At 42.0% G+C, this 20427-nt stretch overlaps 1 protein-coding gene, 1 non-coding gene and 1 pseudogene across 3 annotated transcripts in view; 2 read left to right on the top strand and 1 right to left on the bottom strand.

The window, feature by feature from the left end:
- Positions 1–20427, top strand: part of CTTNBP2 (cortactin binding protein 2) — a 155329-nt gene that overhangs the window by 122438 nt on the left and 12464 nt on the right. For both annotated transcript variants that reach the window (XM_033863179.2, XM_073809867.1), the window contains 5 exons: positions 7590–7676; positions 7754–7853; positions 16062–16214; positions 16386–16573; positions 19872–20050. In XM_033863179.2, the coding sequence (XP_033719070.2) occupies positions 7590–7676; positions 7754–7853; positions 16062–16214; positions 16386–16573; positions 19872–20050 (707 nt within the window). The remainder of the gene's footprint in view (positions 1–7589; positions 7677–7753; positions 7854–16061; positions 16215–16385; positions 16574–19871; positions 20051–20427) is intronic.
- LOC101339817 (hypoxanthine-guanine phosphoribosyltransferase pseudogene) lies at positions 5468–6157 on the top strand (annotated as a pseudogene).
- LOC117313714 (U6 spliceosomal RNA) lies at positions 18252–18353 on the bottom strand. Its single transcript, XR_004528293.1, has one exon. It is a non-coding gene; the product is annotated as a U6 spliceosomal RNA (small nuclear RNA).

Genomic DNA, 20427 nt, shown 5'->3' with positions numbered 1-20427 from the left:
TGTTAATAAGTGAGGGCCTATCTGTATTTGAAGTTAGTAACCAAGTCTGATCTTGGCCTTTTTTTTTTTTTTTTTTTTGCGGTACACGGGCCTCTCACTGTTGTGGGCTCTCCCGTTGCGGAGCACAGGTTCTGGATGCGCAGGCTCAGTTGCCATGGCTCACGGGCCCAGCCGCTCCACGTCATGTGGGATCTTCCCGGAATGGGGCACAAACCCGTGTCCCATACATTGGCAGGCGGACTCCCAACCACTGCGCCACCAGGGAAGCCCTGATCTTGGCTTTTATGGTTTCACTAAGCTAATTTTTAAAAGCATATAGTATGGGTGTCCCTCTGTGTGTGAACTATAATTTCTCTTGAATTCCATTATTCTCTTACACCTATTCTATAAAGAGGGACCTCAGCAAATGCTTAAAACCCCTAACATGAAAGACTGGTTTTGTGTATCCCTGATGCTGGATGTGCCAATATTGTTTGGAGGGATTTTACATGAATAAGTTGACAGTAACTGTATTGTATGTGGCTCTAAAGTCATATATAAATCAGTCCTTTAAAAATTAAGTTCCGGAAGAGGTTGGAACGAACATCTTAGCTATAAAGCATGTCCCTTTATTTTATAACCATTCCAATTTTATTAGCTTGGTAATGACCTTTTATTTTTCATTCTTTTTTAAGTTCAGCATCTCAACACAACTTGGCCTAAAACTGTCTCAGGGTAGTAGAAGCTTTTCCTCAGACTCTGACAAGTGAAGCTCCAAACGAAAGTTGAAGTTTATTGCTTTAAAATAACGCCACAAGTCTGAAAACACATTGCGGGTGCTACATTGACCCTAGTGGAGACTATAGCTCCTCTGGTAAACTCCATTCTGCAGAAAAACACTGTGGAGGGAAAAAAATAAAGGGATGGATGGGATTTTGTGGAGGTCATTGTTTCCATTTAATCCAGAAGTCATTTGCCTCACAAAGCACTAATTGACATGTGATAAGAGCTTCCTGAATAGGCTGTGAAGACACAAAAATAAAAGGGATTGGTACCAACTGTGATCAAAAAGCCCAGTGTCTGTTTCTTAATGAGCAGAAATGTCACACTGTAAGCTTGCACTTAGAAGATAATTCTGGTGACTACAACTCACATTTTAGAAGTTAAATTTCTTTTTCACAAAATAGATCTCCTTTCAACAGAATTCAAATATTTACCTCCTCCTACCCCCAAAAAATCTGTCTGCCTTCCTGTCTGTCTATCTATAATACCTACCTACCTGTCTATCTTTGGAGCCCTCTGCTGGAAGCATGGAGCACGTATATTCATTATACCTCAGATCTTGCTATTTGGAGAAATATGGTAGCACTAGAACAGATAAATATGTTTTCTTGGCATAGCTTTGCATGTTTGCACCAGTCTCAGAGCAAGAGGCTTCCATAATTAATTTTTTGTTCAGATCTTAAATGGTCACCAACACAACTGTATCATTTGATGAGGTAGAACAAAATACCATTAACAAAAAATTGATAATGACTGAAATGAGGAGAAACCTACTGATAGGATGCATGCATTAGAATGTCTGAATGATCGGGAAGTCTTTTACCTTGATTTACGTACTGAATTCATTTATTTATATTTTACCTTATTCCAGAAAGGATAATAGAGTGTGTGAACAGAAATGCTTATTGCTAGTGAATGGCCTTTCAGTGAAATTTTAAATGGAATGTTACCTGTCCCTAAGAACCAACAATCTGAGAAAAAATGAGGTTGGAATTGAAGACAGCTTATCTATGAGGTTGGGTCTCTTGCTGTTATATGATTTCAGAATCAATCTTAAGAAAATGTAGGCAGTTTGACACGATGGCTATAAAGAGCACTCGTGTTTTCAAAAGTGAGACAGTATTAAATAGCAGTGCTAGTTGAAAATCTCAGGGCTAGAATATTCAGTAAATCTTGAAAAGCTGTATCCTGTTCCACTGGTGTGAAACAGTCCATTCCTTGTGAGCGAATTTCTACACTATAAGTCATAGCAGTTTGGGATTAATTTGGAGAGCTCAAGATTTCTGGTTTAAAATTGCACCTGGCAAGTACCTAACACACAATTTCCCACTAAAGTACGTTTTGTTTTTTTTTTTTTTTTGCGGTATGCGGGCCTCTCACGTTTGTGGCCTCTCCCGCCACGCAGCATAGGCTCCGAACACGCAGGCTCAGCGGCCATGGCTCACGGGCCCAGCCGCTCTGCGGCAGTGGGATCTTCCCAGACCGGGGCACGAACCCGTGTCCCCTGCATCGACAGGCGGACTCTCAACCACTGCACCACCAGGGAAGTCCTAAAGTACTTTTTAAAAGTGATAAAACTTCACAATAACAGAGAAAAATAGAACTGAGGTCTTCCTTTGTCAAGAATCTAGAAAAAAATTTCACTAACTTTAGGCGCAAGAGAGTGTTGGGTTTACTTTATTTGAGACCTACCTGAGATTTATTAGGAAACCCCTTTTATCTTTCTCTTACCATCTTACTAATGATTCAAAAAAGCAAGATTTACAGCAGTTAGAAAATTGGGCATGTTTCCTTTACTGCCTCTGCTTTTTGCTGCACCATGATATTATCCTCCACCCCCTGTCAACACAGGTCCTTCCACAGCCATTCAGAGTTTGGATCCGAGAAATCCCTGAGCAGGAAGTCGGTGGGCTTTGGTGAGACACTGCTGCATCCAGGAAGTATATTATATCAGCACTCTTGGTGGGATGGGTACAAGAGCATCCTGCTTCCTGTACTGCAGTTCATCTCATGCATTTGTCCGCCAAGGTGGACAGCAGAAGTTCAGTCCACTGCAGCCAGTGCTGGATGCTGGAGTTTAACTAGAAATTATAGACACCAGCCCGCCATTTGTCCAGTGACCTAAGGCAGGAGTTCAGCTGGAAAATCAGTGGACAGCGAGTAAAATCAGTGATGGTCCACACATCCTGCTTCACTGCAGAATTCTTCCTGTGGTTTCACAGTATATGAATACCAATGGCAAGTTAACATTATACCTACGGAAGAATACTGCAGAACAGAACAGAGTTATCCTTCTGAAAACTCAGAAGAACACAGCTTAAAAATACAGAACAAAGGAGTTTGGAAAATTATGTTCATTCTCTAGAGAATGCAAGGGGATAGACTATGAAAGCAGGGCAAGAAAGCCATGATAGAGTGCCCGCTAAGATTAAAAGGAATAAAGTTGGAAAGGAGATGGATGAAGCAAGGAACTATAAGAACAACTAAAAATGCAAATGGCATCATTAAAATTGCCCTTGAGATCACAGAGAGCAAAAGTGAGATGGTAAATGAATGTTCCATTCAGGGCTATGAAAGACTAACGTGAGGAGTTCACTCCCAGAAGGCAGAAGAGAAGGACAGAGAGAGAGAAATGAAGAGATAAGGGGACAGGTGTCTTTACAGAGAACAGCAAGGGAACTTAAGCCTTGTAGTTGTTCCTTAGAATTAGAACTAGAAGAGGAGAAATTAACAAAAACATAATGGAAGAAAAATTTCCCAAGCCAAAAAAGTTTGTGCATATCAGAAGGATTTACCATATTGCATTTAAAATTGGGAGAAAGAGGCCCTAACTATATAAATCTGGGCAACTTTTTTTTTTTTTTTTTGTGGTACGCGGGCCTCTCACTGTTGTGGCCTCTCCTGTTGCGGAGCACAGGCTCTGGACACGCAGGCTCAGCAGCCATGGCTCATGGGCCCAGCCGCTCCACAGCATGTGGGATTTTCCTGGACCGGGGCACGAACCTGTGTCCCCTACATCGGCAGGCGGACTCTCAACCACTGCGCCACCAGGGAAGCCCTGGGCAACATTTTTTAATGAAAAGTATAATCTGTGTATCCCCAAGCTTCCCCATCACATAGGTACAAATGAGAACATATTATTCTTTAACAATTCTTCTTTAATAATAACTTACCCCTGAAGTCTTATGGCTCTATGGCCTCACTGTCTAAGAAGCAGAACCTCAACTGAACTTTTTAGGTTACTATCTCTCCCATGTCTCTGGAAGAGGCCCTGTCCCAGTCTTGGTCCTGGCCGGCATCTCTACCATTGCTTGGCTCACAGATTCTGAGTACCACAGAAAACAGCCCAGGCCAGCCACTGCTGAGTTCATCCTGTGGCTTTAGGATCCTGATGTTCCTCAGGCAGCTACAGCCACTGTCCTGTGTCTTCCAGTCACGACTCTCCGTGTTGGTGCCCTACCCACAGTGTGAATCCAGCTCTTCCCTTTTTTATGGAAGGCTTAGCAATGGTGGAGTAATATTTAAACTCAGAGAAAATCAGTTGTGGCTACCAGATAAATTGTCTTTCAGAGCCTAAAACCCAGTCCCAAGTGCAACATCAAGGGACCCCTTTAAGAATCACTTCCCTCCTTAGCTCATTTTCAGACACCCAGTGGTCAAGACTACTTTTCTTCCATTTTCTAGGAGTTCCTCTAAGTTTATGTCATGGTCTCCTGGGATGCCAAAGCTCAGGTCTTAAAGTCCCCAGGTAAGGAAGGAGTTCCCTCTTCCTTCCATGCTAAGGGCTTTCCCTCAAGCCTTCCTTTCATATCTCAGAATCTGCCTTTTCCTGTAAGGATCCAGGGGCATAGTCACTGTCTTCGTAGAAGTCTACTCTGGCTATCCTCAAGGATGTGCCCTTCCCCTGTTATGTAAAAGGGACAAACTCATCAGAGCACAGCAGAGCAACAATAGCACAAAGATATACATGTTCTTACATTGTCCTACTACAAATTATAAAGAGAGAACAGACCCTGTTGTGTCTAACACTTCTCTAAGTATGGGTGGCTCAATCCTCACATATGAGCTTCGTCAACTGTACTGGTTAGTTAGGTGCTACGCCTACACAGGTGCTTTTCTGCAAGACCTTTCCAAGAAGAAAGCTTCTCCCCAGCATGTGGGCTGGGAGTGGGAACTCAGCCCTGGGATCATGACCTCCCCTCCACATTTTACTCCAAACGTCACGGCCCTTGACATACATAAAAGGTCATGGCTTTCTGTCCCAGCACCCACTACATCTCCACATGTTCTTAGGCGAGATATCCTTATACATGAGGATAAAGATGTGTTTTAGACCCTATAGGCTTCCAGGCAAGAGATTTTCATTTTTACAAAGTAAAAGTATCAGTCATTCTCTACCTAGATTTCTGGAATTCAGTGCTTTGAAGAATGGGATCACATAGTTGATTCAAGAATTGAATACTCACGAAGATGTCTTTTATGCAAAAAGTCAACACAAAGGTATCCTCTGATATACAATAGCTGTAAGAAGATTACACCACTGTATCCTTCTTAAAAATCAAATACAGGCGCCTGCGCTTTGAGCGGCGGCGGTGGCGAAGAGCACTCGGGCGCAGCACTCTGCTTTCCTGGGCGGCCCCGCCTTCTGCTCGGCCCCGCTGGCTTCTCCCCATACTGCCCTCAGCCCGCGCCAGCTGGCTCCGTTATGGCAGCCCGCAGCCCCAGCGTCGTGGTTAATGATGATGAGCCAGGTTATGACCTAGATGTATATGGTATACCTAATCGTTTATGCTGAGGATTTGGAAAAGGTGTTTATTCTTCATGGACTAATTATGGACAGGAACGAATGGCTGGCTCGAGATGTGATGAAGGAGATGGGAGGCCATCACATCGTGGCCCTCTGTGCTCAAGCGGGGCTATAAATTCTTTGCTGACCTGCTGGATTACATCAAAGCACTGAAGAGAAATAGTGACAGATCTATACCTATGACTGTAGATTTTAGTAGACTGAAGAGCTACTGTGATGACCAGTCAACAGGTGACATAAAAGTAATTGGTGGAGATGATCTCTCAACTTTAACTGGAAAGAATGTCTTGATTGTTGAAGGTATAATTGACACTGGCAGAACAGTGCAAACCTTGCTTTCCTTGGTCAAGCAGCATAATCCAAAGATGCTCAAGGTTGCAAGCTTGCCTGTTAAAAGGACCCCTCAAAGTGTTGCATGTAGACCAGACTTTGTTGGATTTGAAATTCCAGACAGGTTTGTTGTAGGATATGCCCTTGACTATAATGACTACTTCAAGGATTTGAATCGTGTTTGTGTCATTAGCGAAACTGGAAAAGGAAAATACGAAGCCTAAGATGAGAGTTCAAGTTGAGTTTGGAAACATCTGGAGTCCCAGTGAATCACCAGGAAAATTATCAGATGTTCTAGTTCTGTGGCCAGCTGCTTAGTAGAGCTTGTTACATGTATCTTCTAAGAATTTCATCCGTTTTGTATTTTAGAAAGGTCAGTTGCTGCATTCCCGAGCTCTTCATTTGCACTATGAGCCTATAGACTATCAGTTCCCTTTGGGTGGATCGTTGTTTGACTTGTGAATGAAAAATCTCTTAAACCACACCACTATTGAATGACAATATTGAAATTGTATCTGTAAGAAACATTGAAAGAGAAGAATGTATTAGTTTTTTAATTGGTATTTTAATTTTTATATATTCAGGAAAGAACAGAAGTGATTGAATATTGTTAATTATACCACTGTGTATTTAGAAAAGAAGCAGTCAGTTTCATATCACTGACAGCATTTAGAGGTATCTTTATGTTGGATAAACCATATGTCCTGGAGTTATTTTAGTAGGTTTCAGTAGTATTAACTGTATTTTCCCGCTTGTTCAGATTATTTCTGGCAAACCTTTGTCAACAGTTCCTTTTAAATACAGGTCAATAAGTTCTAAAAACCTGCCACTTTTTGAAGTCTTCAGTGTAAAAATCCTTAAAATAAAGGCTGTCTCTTTAAAAGAAAAAAACCAAATACACACGCATCAACTATGCAGAGGAAAAAGCTGGAAGGAAACATAAAAATATTTACAGTGGTTGCTTCAGTGATTTCTATTCTGCTTCTTTATTTTTCTTTGTATTTTCCAAAATTTCCTGAAAAACAATCATTGCTATTTTAACCTCTGAAAAGTAAAATATGCATTGGGAAAATTCAAACTAAAGAGCATCTGTAAGGGATAATAAAGAAAAAAAATTATGGAACATCTGCAAGGGACAAAAACATGCTAGGAATTGTGTTCCCAGCTAATATACTAAACCTCAGTGTAGAAAATGGAGGGAGAAGAAGTATGCTCTTTAAAAAAATGCTATCTCTTGCTATAAATATGTAAGTACTATATAAAAGGTAAAATACTATATAAATAATATGTTTGCCAGTGTTTCACATTAAAATGAAAGACTTCACATGCCCAGTGAATGAAGCTAATCCCTAAAATAATTTTTTTTTTTTTTTTTGCGGTACGCGGGCCTCTCACTGTTGTGGCCTCTCCCGTTGCGGAGCACAGGCTCTGGATGCGCAGGCTCAGCAGCTATGGCTCACGGGCCCAGCCGCTCCACGTCATGTGGGATCTTCCCGGACCGGGGCATGAACCCATGTCCCCTGCATTGGCAGGCGGACTCTCAACCACTGCGCCACCAGGGAAGCCCTAAAATAATATTTTTAATCTTTTGAAAGGCTGGTGACAATCAGAAAGGAAATTCTACACTTGTGTACCCCTTTTTTCTCTTCATAGCATTTTTACCTAAGGTTTCTTCTTGTTTTGTTCATAGGTCGAGCAATATCATAATGTCATTTTCCACGGCCCAGAAGGAAGCTTGCAAGACTACATAGCCCATCAGCTTGCACTCTGCATGAAGGTATGGATCACTCACGTACCCTCTCCTTTTCTTTGAAAACACAAAAGCGTATAGAACTAATCACTCTCTTATCACAGCACAGACAAATGGCTGCAGGATTCCCCTGCGAAATAGTGAGAGCTGAAGTGGATACTGGTTTCTCCAAGGACCAGCTAGTAGATCTGTTCATCAGTAGCGGTAAGACCATCTCCACAAACTGAATTGTGATAACCGAAAGGCATGCCCTTCAAGTAAGCCTTTATATGGAAATAAATGTTGTTGCTTGGGGATCAATTTAAGGTGGCTTTTCAGTTATGGAGCAGCTGCGGGATGAAAACTGGGAACCCGGGTGAGCACTTGCAAAAAATTATTTTCATGTACATACCATTGCATCTATTGCACATCCTATATTTTTCTTCTTTTGTTTATAAATTATCTGTTGGGAGCTTACTACATAACTGGCACTAGAGGATACCAGGGGAGGGGGTGGTGGGAGCAGTCTGCCTTAGCAGAACTAAGCATTGCGTTATTGGTGCAGTTTAGAATTGCACGGTGATAATAAGGGGATAGGTTTTTAATAAATGTTATTATTATTCATAAATTCTCTGCAACGAAAGCACCCCTATTGCTGCACCTGGGGTGCACTTCTTTCTCCACGTCATTCTTAGTATGCCATTGGCTGGCACTTCGCTGAACACATGACACGCATGAATTCACTCATTTAATCTCCACAACAGCCCTATGCAAGTTGGTATTATCTCCATTTCAAAGGTGAGGAAAACAGGCGTAGAGAGTTTCAGTAACTTACCACAACTACATAGTGGCAGAACCGTGATTAAACATGTTTATTAATAAAAGTTTTCATAAATTTTCTATCTTAGGCTCCAGAGCGTAACACCCCAAGCTTCAGCACAGGTGGAGTTAGTGTAACTCTGCACAGTATATAGCATGACTAGTGAAGTAAAACTGAAATGGACTAACCTCTGGTCTCCAGAGGCTCAAAACCACAGGGACCCTGGGGAGCGGGTGAAGGAGGGAGCTGTGAGCTGGGTGAAGGGTGAGTTGAAATGTGAATTCAGGTCTCTTTTTTAGGGAGGGGGTGATTCTTATCTTTGGAGCTGTGATCAAGGGAGATACCTTGTGGCTGGGACAGCTGGTGACCAGGTTGAGGAAGAAGGAAATTACCAGGAGTTCCTAAGTCAAGAAATAAAATTAAGAGGCAGGTTTAGAGGGGAACTGAGGACTCCACAAGCCTAGAAGCACATTTTGAGGACAAGAAAATCCCACCAGAATCTGAATGTTGTTCTAGTACTCAGGTCAGTCTTTGGTCAGAAACTAGTGAGAGTAAGCTACAGAGAAAAGCTGTTTTCTCTGATGATGATACTAACAATAGCTAATGTCTATTAAGCTTTGACTCTGTAAACACCCTGATTTATAAACACTTGAGACAAGCGGTTAAGTACGCTGCAGTGAGGACACAGTGGATCCTGCAGTGAGGATGCAGCACAGTAGGACTCAAACTAGGCATTCCGGCTTCTCAGCTGGACCCGAGTCACTGCCCACCGCTGCTCCTCAAAAACTCACCTGCCCCAATTTTTTTTTCTCCCCTTAGTTTTATAACAAAAGCCCCCTATGGTTTTCAGCATTCAGTCTTGCTTCATTTCAGAGTAAGAAGTTAAAATATTGTTCTCTCACCCTATCAGAGTAGATAGCAATTAGACTGAATGCTGCTCTAAACTTAGAGAGCTAGAAAAAGAAAAATCTGAGAGCAGTGAATTAGGTCAAGAAGGATGCGAAGGTGACCAACTCAGCATTTCTAAATCCTTGGGGAGCATCTTCTTAGAAAGAACTCTTCTTCCTAATTTCTCAGTTTGGTGAGTCTCTTGGCACCCCACAGTTGGAACTCAGGTCCCCCTGGCAGAATTGAAAACCTAAATGCCCACGGGTGCCAAAAAGCCACATTAAGGGGTGAAGCAGGCTGGTTGGGGCTGGAGGGGAGGGGAAGCCTGTCTCCATTGCCACGAGGGCAGCAGCTCCCAGCTGCGAGCAGCTGAGTGTAGACTCAGTGACGTGAGGTCTTGTGACTTGGAAGAAGCCAGACATCCTGGTTCTTAAGTGAAAATTTGGGAGGTTTTTCTTTCAATGTTTCAATATTTTCAACTGTCTTAATTTTTAAGCCATGTTAGGACCGTCTAGAACCCCCAGGTCCTCTGAGTCATGGACCCCTCACTCCTGTCCCACAGCCAGTCCATGGTCATGTCCTTCCAGATGGATCTCAGTGTGCCTTTATGCCTCCTTTTACTATATTTTGTCTACTTTCCTGTAAGTGGCTGCTCCGTCTACCTCTTGTGCTCCCTGAACATCCTTCACAGACCACCAGACACCTGATTAAAAGCACTCTGTGATTCTTGACTCCCACATGCCCCAGTCACCCACTGAACTACGTCAGTCCCATTCAGGGTCTTCCATTCTAGGACACTGATCCGCTTAATTTGCTTATCGGACTCTTTTTAATTTAATTTAATTTTTTGAGGTATAATTGAGATACAACATAGAGTAAGTTCAAGGTATACAATTCGTTGATTTTTTTTTTTTTTTTTTCGGTACACGGGCCTCTCACTGTTGTGGCCTCTCCCGTTGCGGAGCACAGGCTCCGGACATGCAGGCTCAGCAGCCATGGCTCATGGGCCCGGCCGCTCCGCGGCATGTGGGATCTTCCCGGACCGGGGCACGAACCCGTGTCCCCTGCATCGGCAGGCGGACTCTCAACCACTGCGCCACCAGGGAAGCCCCAATTTGTTGATTTGATACACTTTTATATTGCAAAGTGGTTACCACGGTAGCATTAGCTAACATCTCCATCACGTCACATAATTACCATTCCTTTCTTACAGTGAGAACATTTAATATTTACTGTTAGCAACTTTCAAGTATACAACAGATACAGTATTAACCCCTGAAACTTATTCGACTTACAGCTGAAAGTTTGTACCCTGTGACTGACATCTCATTTCCCTCACCCTCCAGCCCCTGACAACCACCATTCTACTCTTGTTTCATCAGTTTGGCCTTTTTAGATCCTACGTACAAGTGATATCATGCAGTATTTGTCCTTCTCTGTCTGACTTACCTCACTTAACCTAATGCCCTCAAGGTCCAGCCATGTTGTTGCAAGTGGCAGGATTTCCTTTCTTCTCATGGCTGAATGACATTACATTGTATATGTATGCCACATTTTCTTTATCCATTCATCTCTTGATGGATAGTTAGATTGTTTCCGTATTTTGCTCTTGTGAATTATGTTGCAGTGAACACAGGTGTGTGGATAATCTCTTCAAGATCCTGATTTCATTTGCTTGAGATATATACCCAGAAGTGGGATTGCTGGATCATATGGTAGTTCTATTTTTTGTTTTCTTGAGGACCCTCCGTACTGTTTTTCGTAGTGGCTGCACCAATTTATATTCCCACCAACAATGTGAAAGGGTTCCCTTTTCTACACATCCCCACTAACATTTGTTAACTCTTATTGATGATAGCCATTCTAACAGTTATGAAGTGATATTTCGTTGTGGTTTTGATTTACATTTCCCTGATCGTTAGTGACGTTGAACCTGTTTTCCTGTACCTATTGGTCATTTGTATATCTTCTTTGGAATATCTGACCCTTTTTAAAAATAGGCATCTAAGCTCCAGCAGAATACAGTATTTCTTCCTCACATGTCCTTTGCTTTCCTACTCTCCATGTCTTTGTTTATGCTGCAGTGTTCATCTAGAATTACTCTAAAATTTCATCTAGAATAAGCAGACAAACTGCCCCCCCCCACACACACACCCATAACTACTGCATGGCAGGTACTATGTAAAGTACTGTGTGGTACAGGCCTGGTTAAAATAGACATGGAAGCCCCTGTTTAAATACTCTGAGGACACCCCCAAATGAAGGCTTGTCGGAGCCCTCCAGGTATGCCAACTACCTCTGGTGAACTGCAGTAGGCTTTGTTTACCCCTGTGCCCCACCTAACTATAGTTCAAGGCGGTGAGGGTATTATTTGGGCTTTTGTGTTGGTCCACACACATGTTATGAGCTCCTTGAAGGCTAGTAATGTAGCTTATTCTTCCATTCCGCCTTGTACACTGATTGCCAATAATTGTTGAATGAGTGCATGAACCTGATACAAGAAGTAGCATACGCAGAGAAAAAGCGAATGTTAATCATATTTAGTTGTCAGCAAGTGGAAGAACTTGCTAACAGTGGAGGTAGAGAGAAGTAAGATTAGAGAGTGCAGAAGGTGTTGAGACAGTAGTTGATGATAGGGCATAAAAATAGAGTGAATTGGATTTGAAAAAAGGAAGTTTTCAAATGACAGACTGAGGCCAAAAAGTCTCCACTCTACTCTCTTATGTAGGAAATAGTGTAGCATCTCCAAATAGTAAAGGAGTTTTATTCTGTATTGGGCTTAGTAATTTATATGTATGAAATCCCTCTTTCTTTTTTTTAATAACAAAAGTAAGATATAAACACAAGATTCACCTGCTGAGGCCTTGAGGGCAGTTATCCAAGTTAGCACGTGGAGCTTATCATAGATCCCTCATTTGGCTTATTCCCCACGTCTGGTCAGTCCTGAGTTCTTTTGAATCTGCTTCCTATATCTCATCTCCCCCTCCTGCTCTCCAGTCCCCCTACCACCTATCATTTCTTGCTCAAGGGCCTGTGGAGGCCTCATCACTAACCCTTCTTATTTCCTCTGCTTTCGCTCCTTCCACAAGCCCTCTGCAGGTTTCCAGAGGGCTCACCCTAGAATAAAAAACTGCTCATGACAATTTCCTGCTGTTATACTCCAGTGGCTCCAGAATAAGCGCTGAAGGTCTCTGAATGTTATGTCAAGAGCGTTACCGTCTGGCTTTGGATCTTCCCCTTGCTGCTGTCCATCCTCGTCTTCTAAAACTCCATCCACTGTCACCATCATTTTCATAGCAGTAGGCCCCACTGCTGCTGACTGGTGGCCAATGAAGAGATCATGGAGAACGGAGAACGTACACTTTGAGTAGATGGGGACACCAGAAGCTTCTGAGCAGTGCCAGGGAATCACAAGTGAGCCAGAGGGAAGGACCGATGGTGTGGTGTCACTTCTTTTGTAGTGCAGAAAGCCCCTAGCAGGGAATTTTCTTTGGTCAAAGGGTGATGGAAAAGGACAGAATGTAGAGAAGGCTGAGGTCTGGATCAGAGAAAAGGAGCTTCTAGGCTGTTCCACTGAAGCTTTTAGAATAATTAGAGGACAGGGATTATGTATCAGCTACTGTCTTGCGTTTTTGTTTTTTACGAAGAAAGTAAACTGATCAAATCATATGACTCCCAAGTGAGGAATATACTGATTCATAAGGTGTTCTAAACTTATTCCTGGTTTCTAACTTTATTTTCTTAAAAAAAAAAAAAAAAGTTTAAACTACTTACATTCAGCTGGAGGTTAGAACGTTGAACTTTCATCTTCCAATGGGCATAGCACATACATTACCTTATATGTTCCTCTCTACGACTCTGTAGAAGAAAGCCAGTGAAAAGAGACACAGAGAATGAATAAAAGACGTGTATGAGTGAAAAAATACAAGAAGGAAGAGTAGCAGATTTGTTTTTTAATAATTAGCTTTAAGAATCTAAAACTTGGGGCTTCCCTGGTGGCGCAGTGGTTGAGAGTCTGCCTGCTGATGCCGGGGACGTGGGTTCGTGCCCCGGTCTGGGAAGATCCCACATGCCGCGGAGTGGCTGGGCCCGTGAGCCATGGCCGCTGAGCCTGCGCGTCCGGAACCTGTGCTCCAGAACGGGAGAGGCCACAACAGTAAGAGGCCCGCGTAACGCAAAAAAAAAAAAAAAAAAAAAAAAAGAATCTAAAACTTATATGGAGACTAAAATGGTGCCAGTGAAGAAAAGAATGTAGAACAGAAGATCAGTTCAGAAAGAATGGCGTAGCCCTTATGCAAGCAGTGGGTGTTTTGTTTATTTTAAAATAACATCTTCCTTCTCATATTGACTTTTGTGAGAGACCATTACATCACATGGCTCCATTATTTGGTAAGGAGGGTCTGAACATGTATTAGAATTGGGTCATATTTCTCCTCAGTATAAGGTATTGAGTTAGGTTAGCAAGACAGATACATTTTAAAATTACATGTGACAGTGGTAGTAAAAAAAAAAAAAAATTAAACACTAGATTGGTATTTTAAAATAATACTTAGGATTCCTGAGAGAACGTTCTACTTCAGAAGTAATAAAGATAGAATTACTGTAATCATATGTAATTGAAGGCTACATAAATGAGTTTCTTCCTTGGACCCTGCGTTACCGGAGGCTCTTTGGAGGTCCGTCCCTTGCTTCTCATCTGGACTCAGAGCATCATCCCTGCAGAGCCTTGTTTTAAGTGGACAGTGTAAAAGATGGGCTGCTTCCATCTCCAAAGAGGAGATTATGGACTTGGGGTCACCTTAGATATAAAGGAGTTTGGATTTAACTATAAATGTGATATGTTAATTATTTTTAAGTTAATGAGTCTTGCTGTAGAACTAGCTATCCAGAACTTTTAATACAAGGGTATGAAAAACTGGACTATAGCCCTGAGCCTAGCCAAATGAGTGTCTGATTAAGATTACTGACCTCTGGAGAGGGGCAGAGCTGACATACCTATAAAGTTGGAATCAGGGGAAAAAAAGGGGTAGATTAGTTTCAGAAATAGGGCTTTGAATTAGCATGGGGCAAAGGGAATCCAAATGGCTGACTTTCCAACAATAGGCCGAAAGGAATCTCTAGCTATAACATGGGGTGAGTGGCCACCTTATGTCTCCATGAACCCTGATCAGAGGCTGAATAATCCTTCAAACCCAAAGGTGTAATGAGTTTCTGTTTCTATGGTTGGTTAATATTTTAGAATTGAAACCATGTTAAATAACTTGAACTAGACATGCTATTTCACAACTAAAATGAAATTTACATTTGGACCAACTTGCTTTAGGTTGTTGAACTTAAGTGGTCAGATGGAGAAGCAGATGTTACTGAAAAAATTGAACATATGAGGCCATCAGCTTGAAGACAAAGCTTTTCACCAAAAAACCCAGTCTGTTTGACCCTGATTGGTACCTCAGAGGAGACCAAGATGAACAAAGATGAGGTGGAAACCCAACCCAACTGTTATGAACAGCACCCCACACCCCTTTTGTGTAGGGCACAAGCTGTCCATTAAATGTGGGGTTAATTAAGTCACTGACAATACAGTCCTTGCTTGTGGACTCAGGAGAATGAGTTTGTGTCTTTCCAAGAGACATCCTGCAGTCCTATAAACTCGTTTATTTCCAGCCTGAATCCTCCCTTGCTGCCTCCATCCTTTTGTCCCAGCCCCTGCTGGACATCTCGAGAGCGATGCCTCACTCATCACTCAGGCCTGAAACATAACCCATCACCACCTCCCCTGCCTCAAGTGTTTTCCTGCTCATGTGCCCTCTGTCTCCATTCACTGCATGGCCTCTTCTCCGGTGGGAACTTCTGAGTTGTCTCTGCTATTCCCTCTCCGCCCCTCTCTCAAGACATCAACCACTGAGCTTTGCTCACTTCATCTCAGACTATCCTTGTGTTCTGTGCCTTGGCCCTGGATGAGGCTCCTGTTACCTCTTGTCCTCACCTCAGCAGGAAGAGCCTGTAGGAGGGACCTGCTGGTCTCTGAGGTCCTGTCTCCACAATTTTATGAATATTTTATATATGTGTAATTTAAAGATCATTTAAGGATTTTAACATTTTGTATTCTGAAATATCCATCTATAAAATACATACTGCCTATTTTTACAGATCAGTGAATAATTTAAAATAAAATTGTCATTTAACCACTGACCAGGTTACAAAATAGAACATTCTCAGCTTCCAGAATGGGCCCATGTGCCCCACCCCTGTTCACAAGGGTCTTCTGTGATAATCATTTCTTTCCTTTTTAAAAATAGTTTTACTATCTATGAATCCCTAAATTATAAGGTTAGTGTTGCCCCTGTTTGAACTTCAAATGATGGCATCATATTGTGTGTAGCCTTTTGTGATTTGTTTCTTAATATATCGTTTGTGACAAGTCTTCATGCAGTTGCTTGTAGCTGTAATTTGTTCATGTTCATATCCATTGTATGAATATACTATCTAGTCTATTGTTGGTAGAGATTCGAGTTGATTCCATTTGGAATCTGTTGTGGAACTAATGTTGGATCATTGTGTCTGTGTATCTTCAACTGTATTCAGTAATGCCAAACTGTTTTCCAGAATCCTGTACTCTCCCAGCAATGTCAGAGCATTCCCATTGTGTCACGTCTTTGCTAACACTTAAATCTTTGCCAGTTTTTGTAAAATCTTTAATCACTGAGTTTCCTTTTTGACCACAGCATGTCTGATCCCAGTGAAACAATCTCCTGCTAACAAGAAAATCATCATCATCTTAGAGAATTTGGAAAAATCTTCATTGTCTGAGTTACTGGGGGACTTTCTGGGACCTCTGGAAAATCGCAGCACTGAAAGCCCCTGTACTTTCCAAAAAGGTAAAGATGGTAGAGAGACCATGCTGAGAAGCAGGCTGCTTTGAGATCCTTCTAATCTTTCTGTTTCCCAGAGCACATGTTATGCTTCATGGTTGTCTTTCTTTCACTTATTTGAACTTGTCCCCTACTGTGGCTTGCTGAGGTTGGACTGTTGCTTTTGGTTTGTTTCAGGAAACAGAACGTCCGAATGTTATTACTTTCATGAGAACTGCTTTTTGTTGGGAACCATTGCCAAGGCCTGTCTCCAGGGCTCCGACTTGCTGGTGCAGCAGCATTTCCGCTGGGTACAGCTGCGGTGGGATGGCGAGCCCATGCAGGGGCTGCTGCAGAGGTTCCTAAGGAGGAAAGTCGTGAATAAGGTAACAAACCACAGGCACAGCCTATTGCTGGGAGAGGGGCCTTTAGTGTCAGGTGACCCAGGCTTGAGCTGTACCACTTACTGTGTGGCTTCCAGCGAGTAAAATTTGGGGATATGCAAGGGTTAAATAGGATAATGCATGTAAAACCCATAGCAGTTTCTGGACTATATTAAGTATTTTAAAAAACAAATAGGTTTTATTTTTTTTATTAACTATTCTCGAGGAGTCTCTCCAAGTTCTAAACGCTGTGGGAAACAAGATTAGAAATTTAATCACTCTTCTTAAGGAAAAGCTACTGCTTCCTTGGAGCCTTCATTATCCATCCCTCAAGCTAGTTTTAATATTTGTTACAGTGCGCTATTAAAAAGTCATATGAAGAAAATTAGAAATCTCTATCTGTTGACACATTTTCAAGAATAATAATCACTTTTAGTGATTTTTCAGAATAATAAAATATTCTGTATTCTATCAAGATAACAAAATTAATTCAGTGCTGACCAACTCGAGTATATCACTATTTAATATTCATAAGTTGGGCCAGTAGCTGAGTGTCTGGGTGGACTTGAAATAAAAGAGCTCGATTTAGCAAGATTTTATCACTTAATCCTGCACAGTTGGGCCACACTTGGAGGACAGGATCTTCATTGTATCAGCACAGGATTTTAAGCTGTAGGTAACACAACACCCCACTGCTAGCTGCTTCACACACACAGAAGGCTTTTTTCCCTTACATAACCAGATGCCTTGCAGTAGGTGTTGATGATGTCCATTCACACCTCTGTGATGTCAGGTCCCAGGTCTGGGTGAGTCTCTTGACCTCCCTTCAGGATTGCAGGACTTTGGGCATCACGCCCTCACACAAACTTGTTCATAGGCAGGAAGCAGGATGCTGTGCAGAGAGGGAACTTCGGCTTCCTTTGTCTCCTCATTATCAGGGGGAAGGAATCTTTTTCTGAAACTCCCAGAAAGAAGATTTCCCCTGAATGGTTTCATTCACCAGACTGGTTTCATGCACACCTCTCCGCCAGAGACCTTGGCTAGAACTACCTTCCCAAGGCCAAAGCTCTCCACCAAGTTCCTGAACAAAATTCGGTGTCCGTTATGTTAGAGTGTGTGAACGTACGTGCGGTTGTGGAGTTGGGGCCATGGGAGGCGGGTGGAGGGAGAAGTGTGGGATGGGAATGCCTTTGGTAATTCAGTGAACAGTGCCTGCTAGTGGTGATTTGCGTTAATATCTGAAATTCCTAATTGAATCAGAAATCCTCTGTCCCAAGCTCTGCTAAAGTCAGTTGCCTGGTCGTAAATATATTCTTTTGACCAAAGCACATCTATTATATGACCTCAACCAGTAGGAAGAAAGGTGAGGCAAAGACAGTCATAGGTATACAGCTTTTCAGATTATTGATACTTCCATTAACTTCATCACTATTAATATTTAAATCTTATTGCCAAAAAATTCACCTAAATAATTGCAAAAGATACCAGTTTTTTTTCTTAAAGACTTTTTTTTAGAGCAGTGTTAGGTTTACAATAAAATTGAAAAGAGGGTACAGAGATTTCCCATCTACCTCTTGCTCCCTACACATGCATAGCCTCCTCCATTATCACCAGAACGGTGCCTTTTCTTATCAAGGAGGAACCTACACTGACACATCAAAATCCCTGGTTTGCCCAAGAGACAAACATGGAATGCTTCACGAATTTGCGTGTCTTTCTTGCACAGGGGCCATGCTAATTTTCCTTGAAAGGTACATCTTACCTGGTAAAGTGTACCTCCTTTTCCCTCCTCTGGCTCTCTGGTAAACATAGTTTGAAAAGGATTGATTTTACTTATTTGGAAAGGAAAGTTCCAAGCTTCAGGCTCTACACTTTCCTCCATTGTGTTTGCGAATGGTCCAGTGGGGTGTGCTGTGAAGAATAGAAAGGGGAGGGGAGGTAATGCCTTTCATTTATCAGGAATCACTTCAAGTAGGTTAATAAAACGGATTCCAGGGTAGGAGTACAATGGGAATGAATGACTCCTGCAAAACGCCAGAAATCTTGTAACTGCAGGATGGAACCAAATACTTGGGGGCACTTAGAAGCACACTGGCACGTGATCAAAATTTCTTCTTCCAGCTCCTCACAGGGATATAAGTAAGCAGACCTTTTTTGGACAATACCAGGCTTCTAGTATTTAATAAAAAATAGTTATACTTTATTTAGTAGGAAATTAATATTCAGCTATTAATTGTAGCACATGATCTCATTCTCTCTGGAAGAGGATCAGAGAAAGTGGGAGAAATATGATTGTTCCTCTTTTGAAGAAAAGGGAAACTATGATAAACAGATCCCAAAGCCTCATGTAACACAGTGATGTTACTTTAACGGAGCTGCTAGAATCACTGAACCACTCTTTCATTTTTTTCTAGGCCAAATTCTATCCCTTCATGTAGGACATAAAAACATTCATGTATTATCCTCAGTCTTAATATCATAATTCCTTGGTAAAGTAGAGATTTATGTGAATCTGCTTTCTTATAAAATACAGAGTCAATTGCTGTATCTGACTTCTAAATATTTGAGAGATTTCTCCTCATGGTAAATAAATCTTTGTCCTTTTGTGACCCCTCTGTACTACCAAAAAGGGACCTTTTATAAGATATAATTAACTATTCAACTATAAGATATAATTCTCCCATTCAGCTGTGTGTTATACAGTATTACTTAAAATTTGCACATTTTAAAATTTGAAAACATACTTCTTTATGCTGTCAGAGCATTTTGATGAAGTTATCATTTTAGCTGAGCCTTCCTTCTAGGGGAATTAGAAGTAATACAAGGTGAACATGCCACAGATCCAGGTATGCCATCTTATAACTTACCCAAAATATTAAAATATTTAATGTAATTTTCATTTCATTTATTCAGAATCCTTTTTTGAACACCTGCTATTTGCAAGACCTTGTGAGGAATTCTATACACATGTGAAAAACGATTTCTTCCCGAATTGATGTTTAAGAATTCATCCAAGTAAGACACCTCATCCAAGGTGTCTTACTGCACTATCATGTCTGAATCCTTTCACTGCATGTAATAAGCTGCAGATCTGTATCTGTATCTCGTGCTAACACACGTCATAGAGTATGTTATTACCTGGCCCTCTTCCAGCCACCCCAAGTGAAGGTAAAATCAGATTTGGCTACAGTTTCGTTGTACAGTTTGAATTTTTATATTTTTAATTTTGGAGTGTTCGAAACAAAAGGACAAGAAGCACTGCTCTAAACCAAGCCCCCGTCTTCCCCCTCCCTGTCTCTAGTTCAGGGGTCAGGTGCCCTCTCCCTGCGACCCCGTGTGCAAGACGGTCGACTGGGCCCTGGCTGTCTGGCGCCAGCTCAACTCGTGCCTGGCCCGCTTGGGCACACCGGAAGCACTTCTTGGGCCAAAGTATTTCCTGTCTTGTCCTGTAATCCCAGGGCACACCCAAGCGACAGTGAAGTAAGTGTCATTGATCCTTTGCCTATTTAAAGTAGAGCCCTGGCTGATAGGGAATGTTTGGGGGTGAGAAAGCTGAAGGGGCCACCTTGTGCCACCTCTTGTTGTGAACACGGAAAGCCAGTGCCCTGTGCTCCTGTCAGAGGACGACCGTGACTCATGTGGTGGGTACTTCCTAAGGAAACTATTTTGCTAAGACTGGATAGATCCCAATTTCCCTGTTTACAAAACTTTCATCAGACTCGTGTGCGACTTGCTGGGCAGTGTCTCCTGGGGGAAGGCCCACATGAGACATTAGGTCAAGTATCCTGTAACCATCCCCCTACCCCACCCCCCAAAAAACCCACTTACATTCTGTTGATGAATTGAAAGGCTTCCTC

The sequence above is a fragment of the Tursiops truncatus genome, chromosome 9 (assembly GCF_011762595.2).
Source record: "Tursiops truncatus isolate mTurTru1 chromosome 9, mTurTru1.mat.Y, whole genome shotgun sequence".
Lineage (NCBI taxonomy): Eukaryota > Metazoa > Chordata > Mammalia > Artiodactyla > Delphinidae > Tursiops > Tursiops truncatus.
The sequence above is the reverse complement of the archived record's forward strand: the minus strand, read 5'-3'. Positions and strand labels throughout refer to the sequence as shown.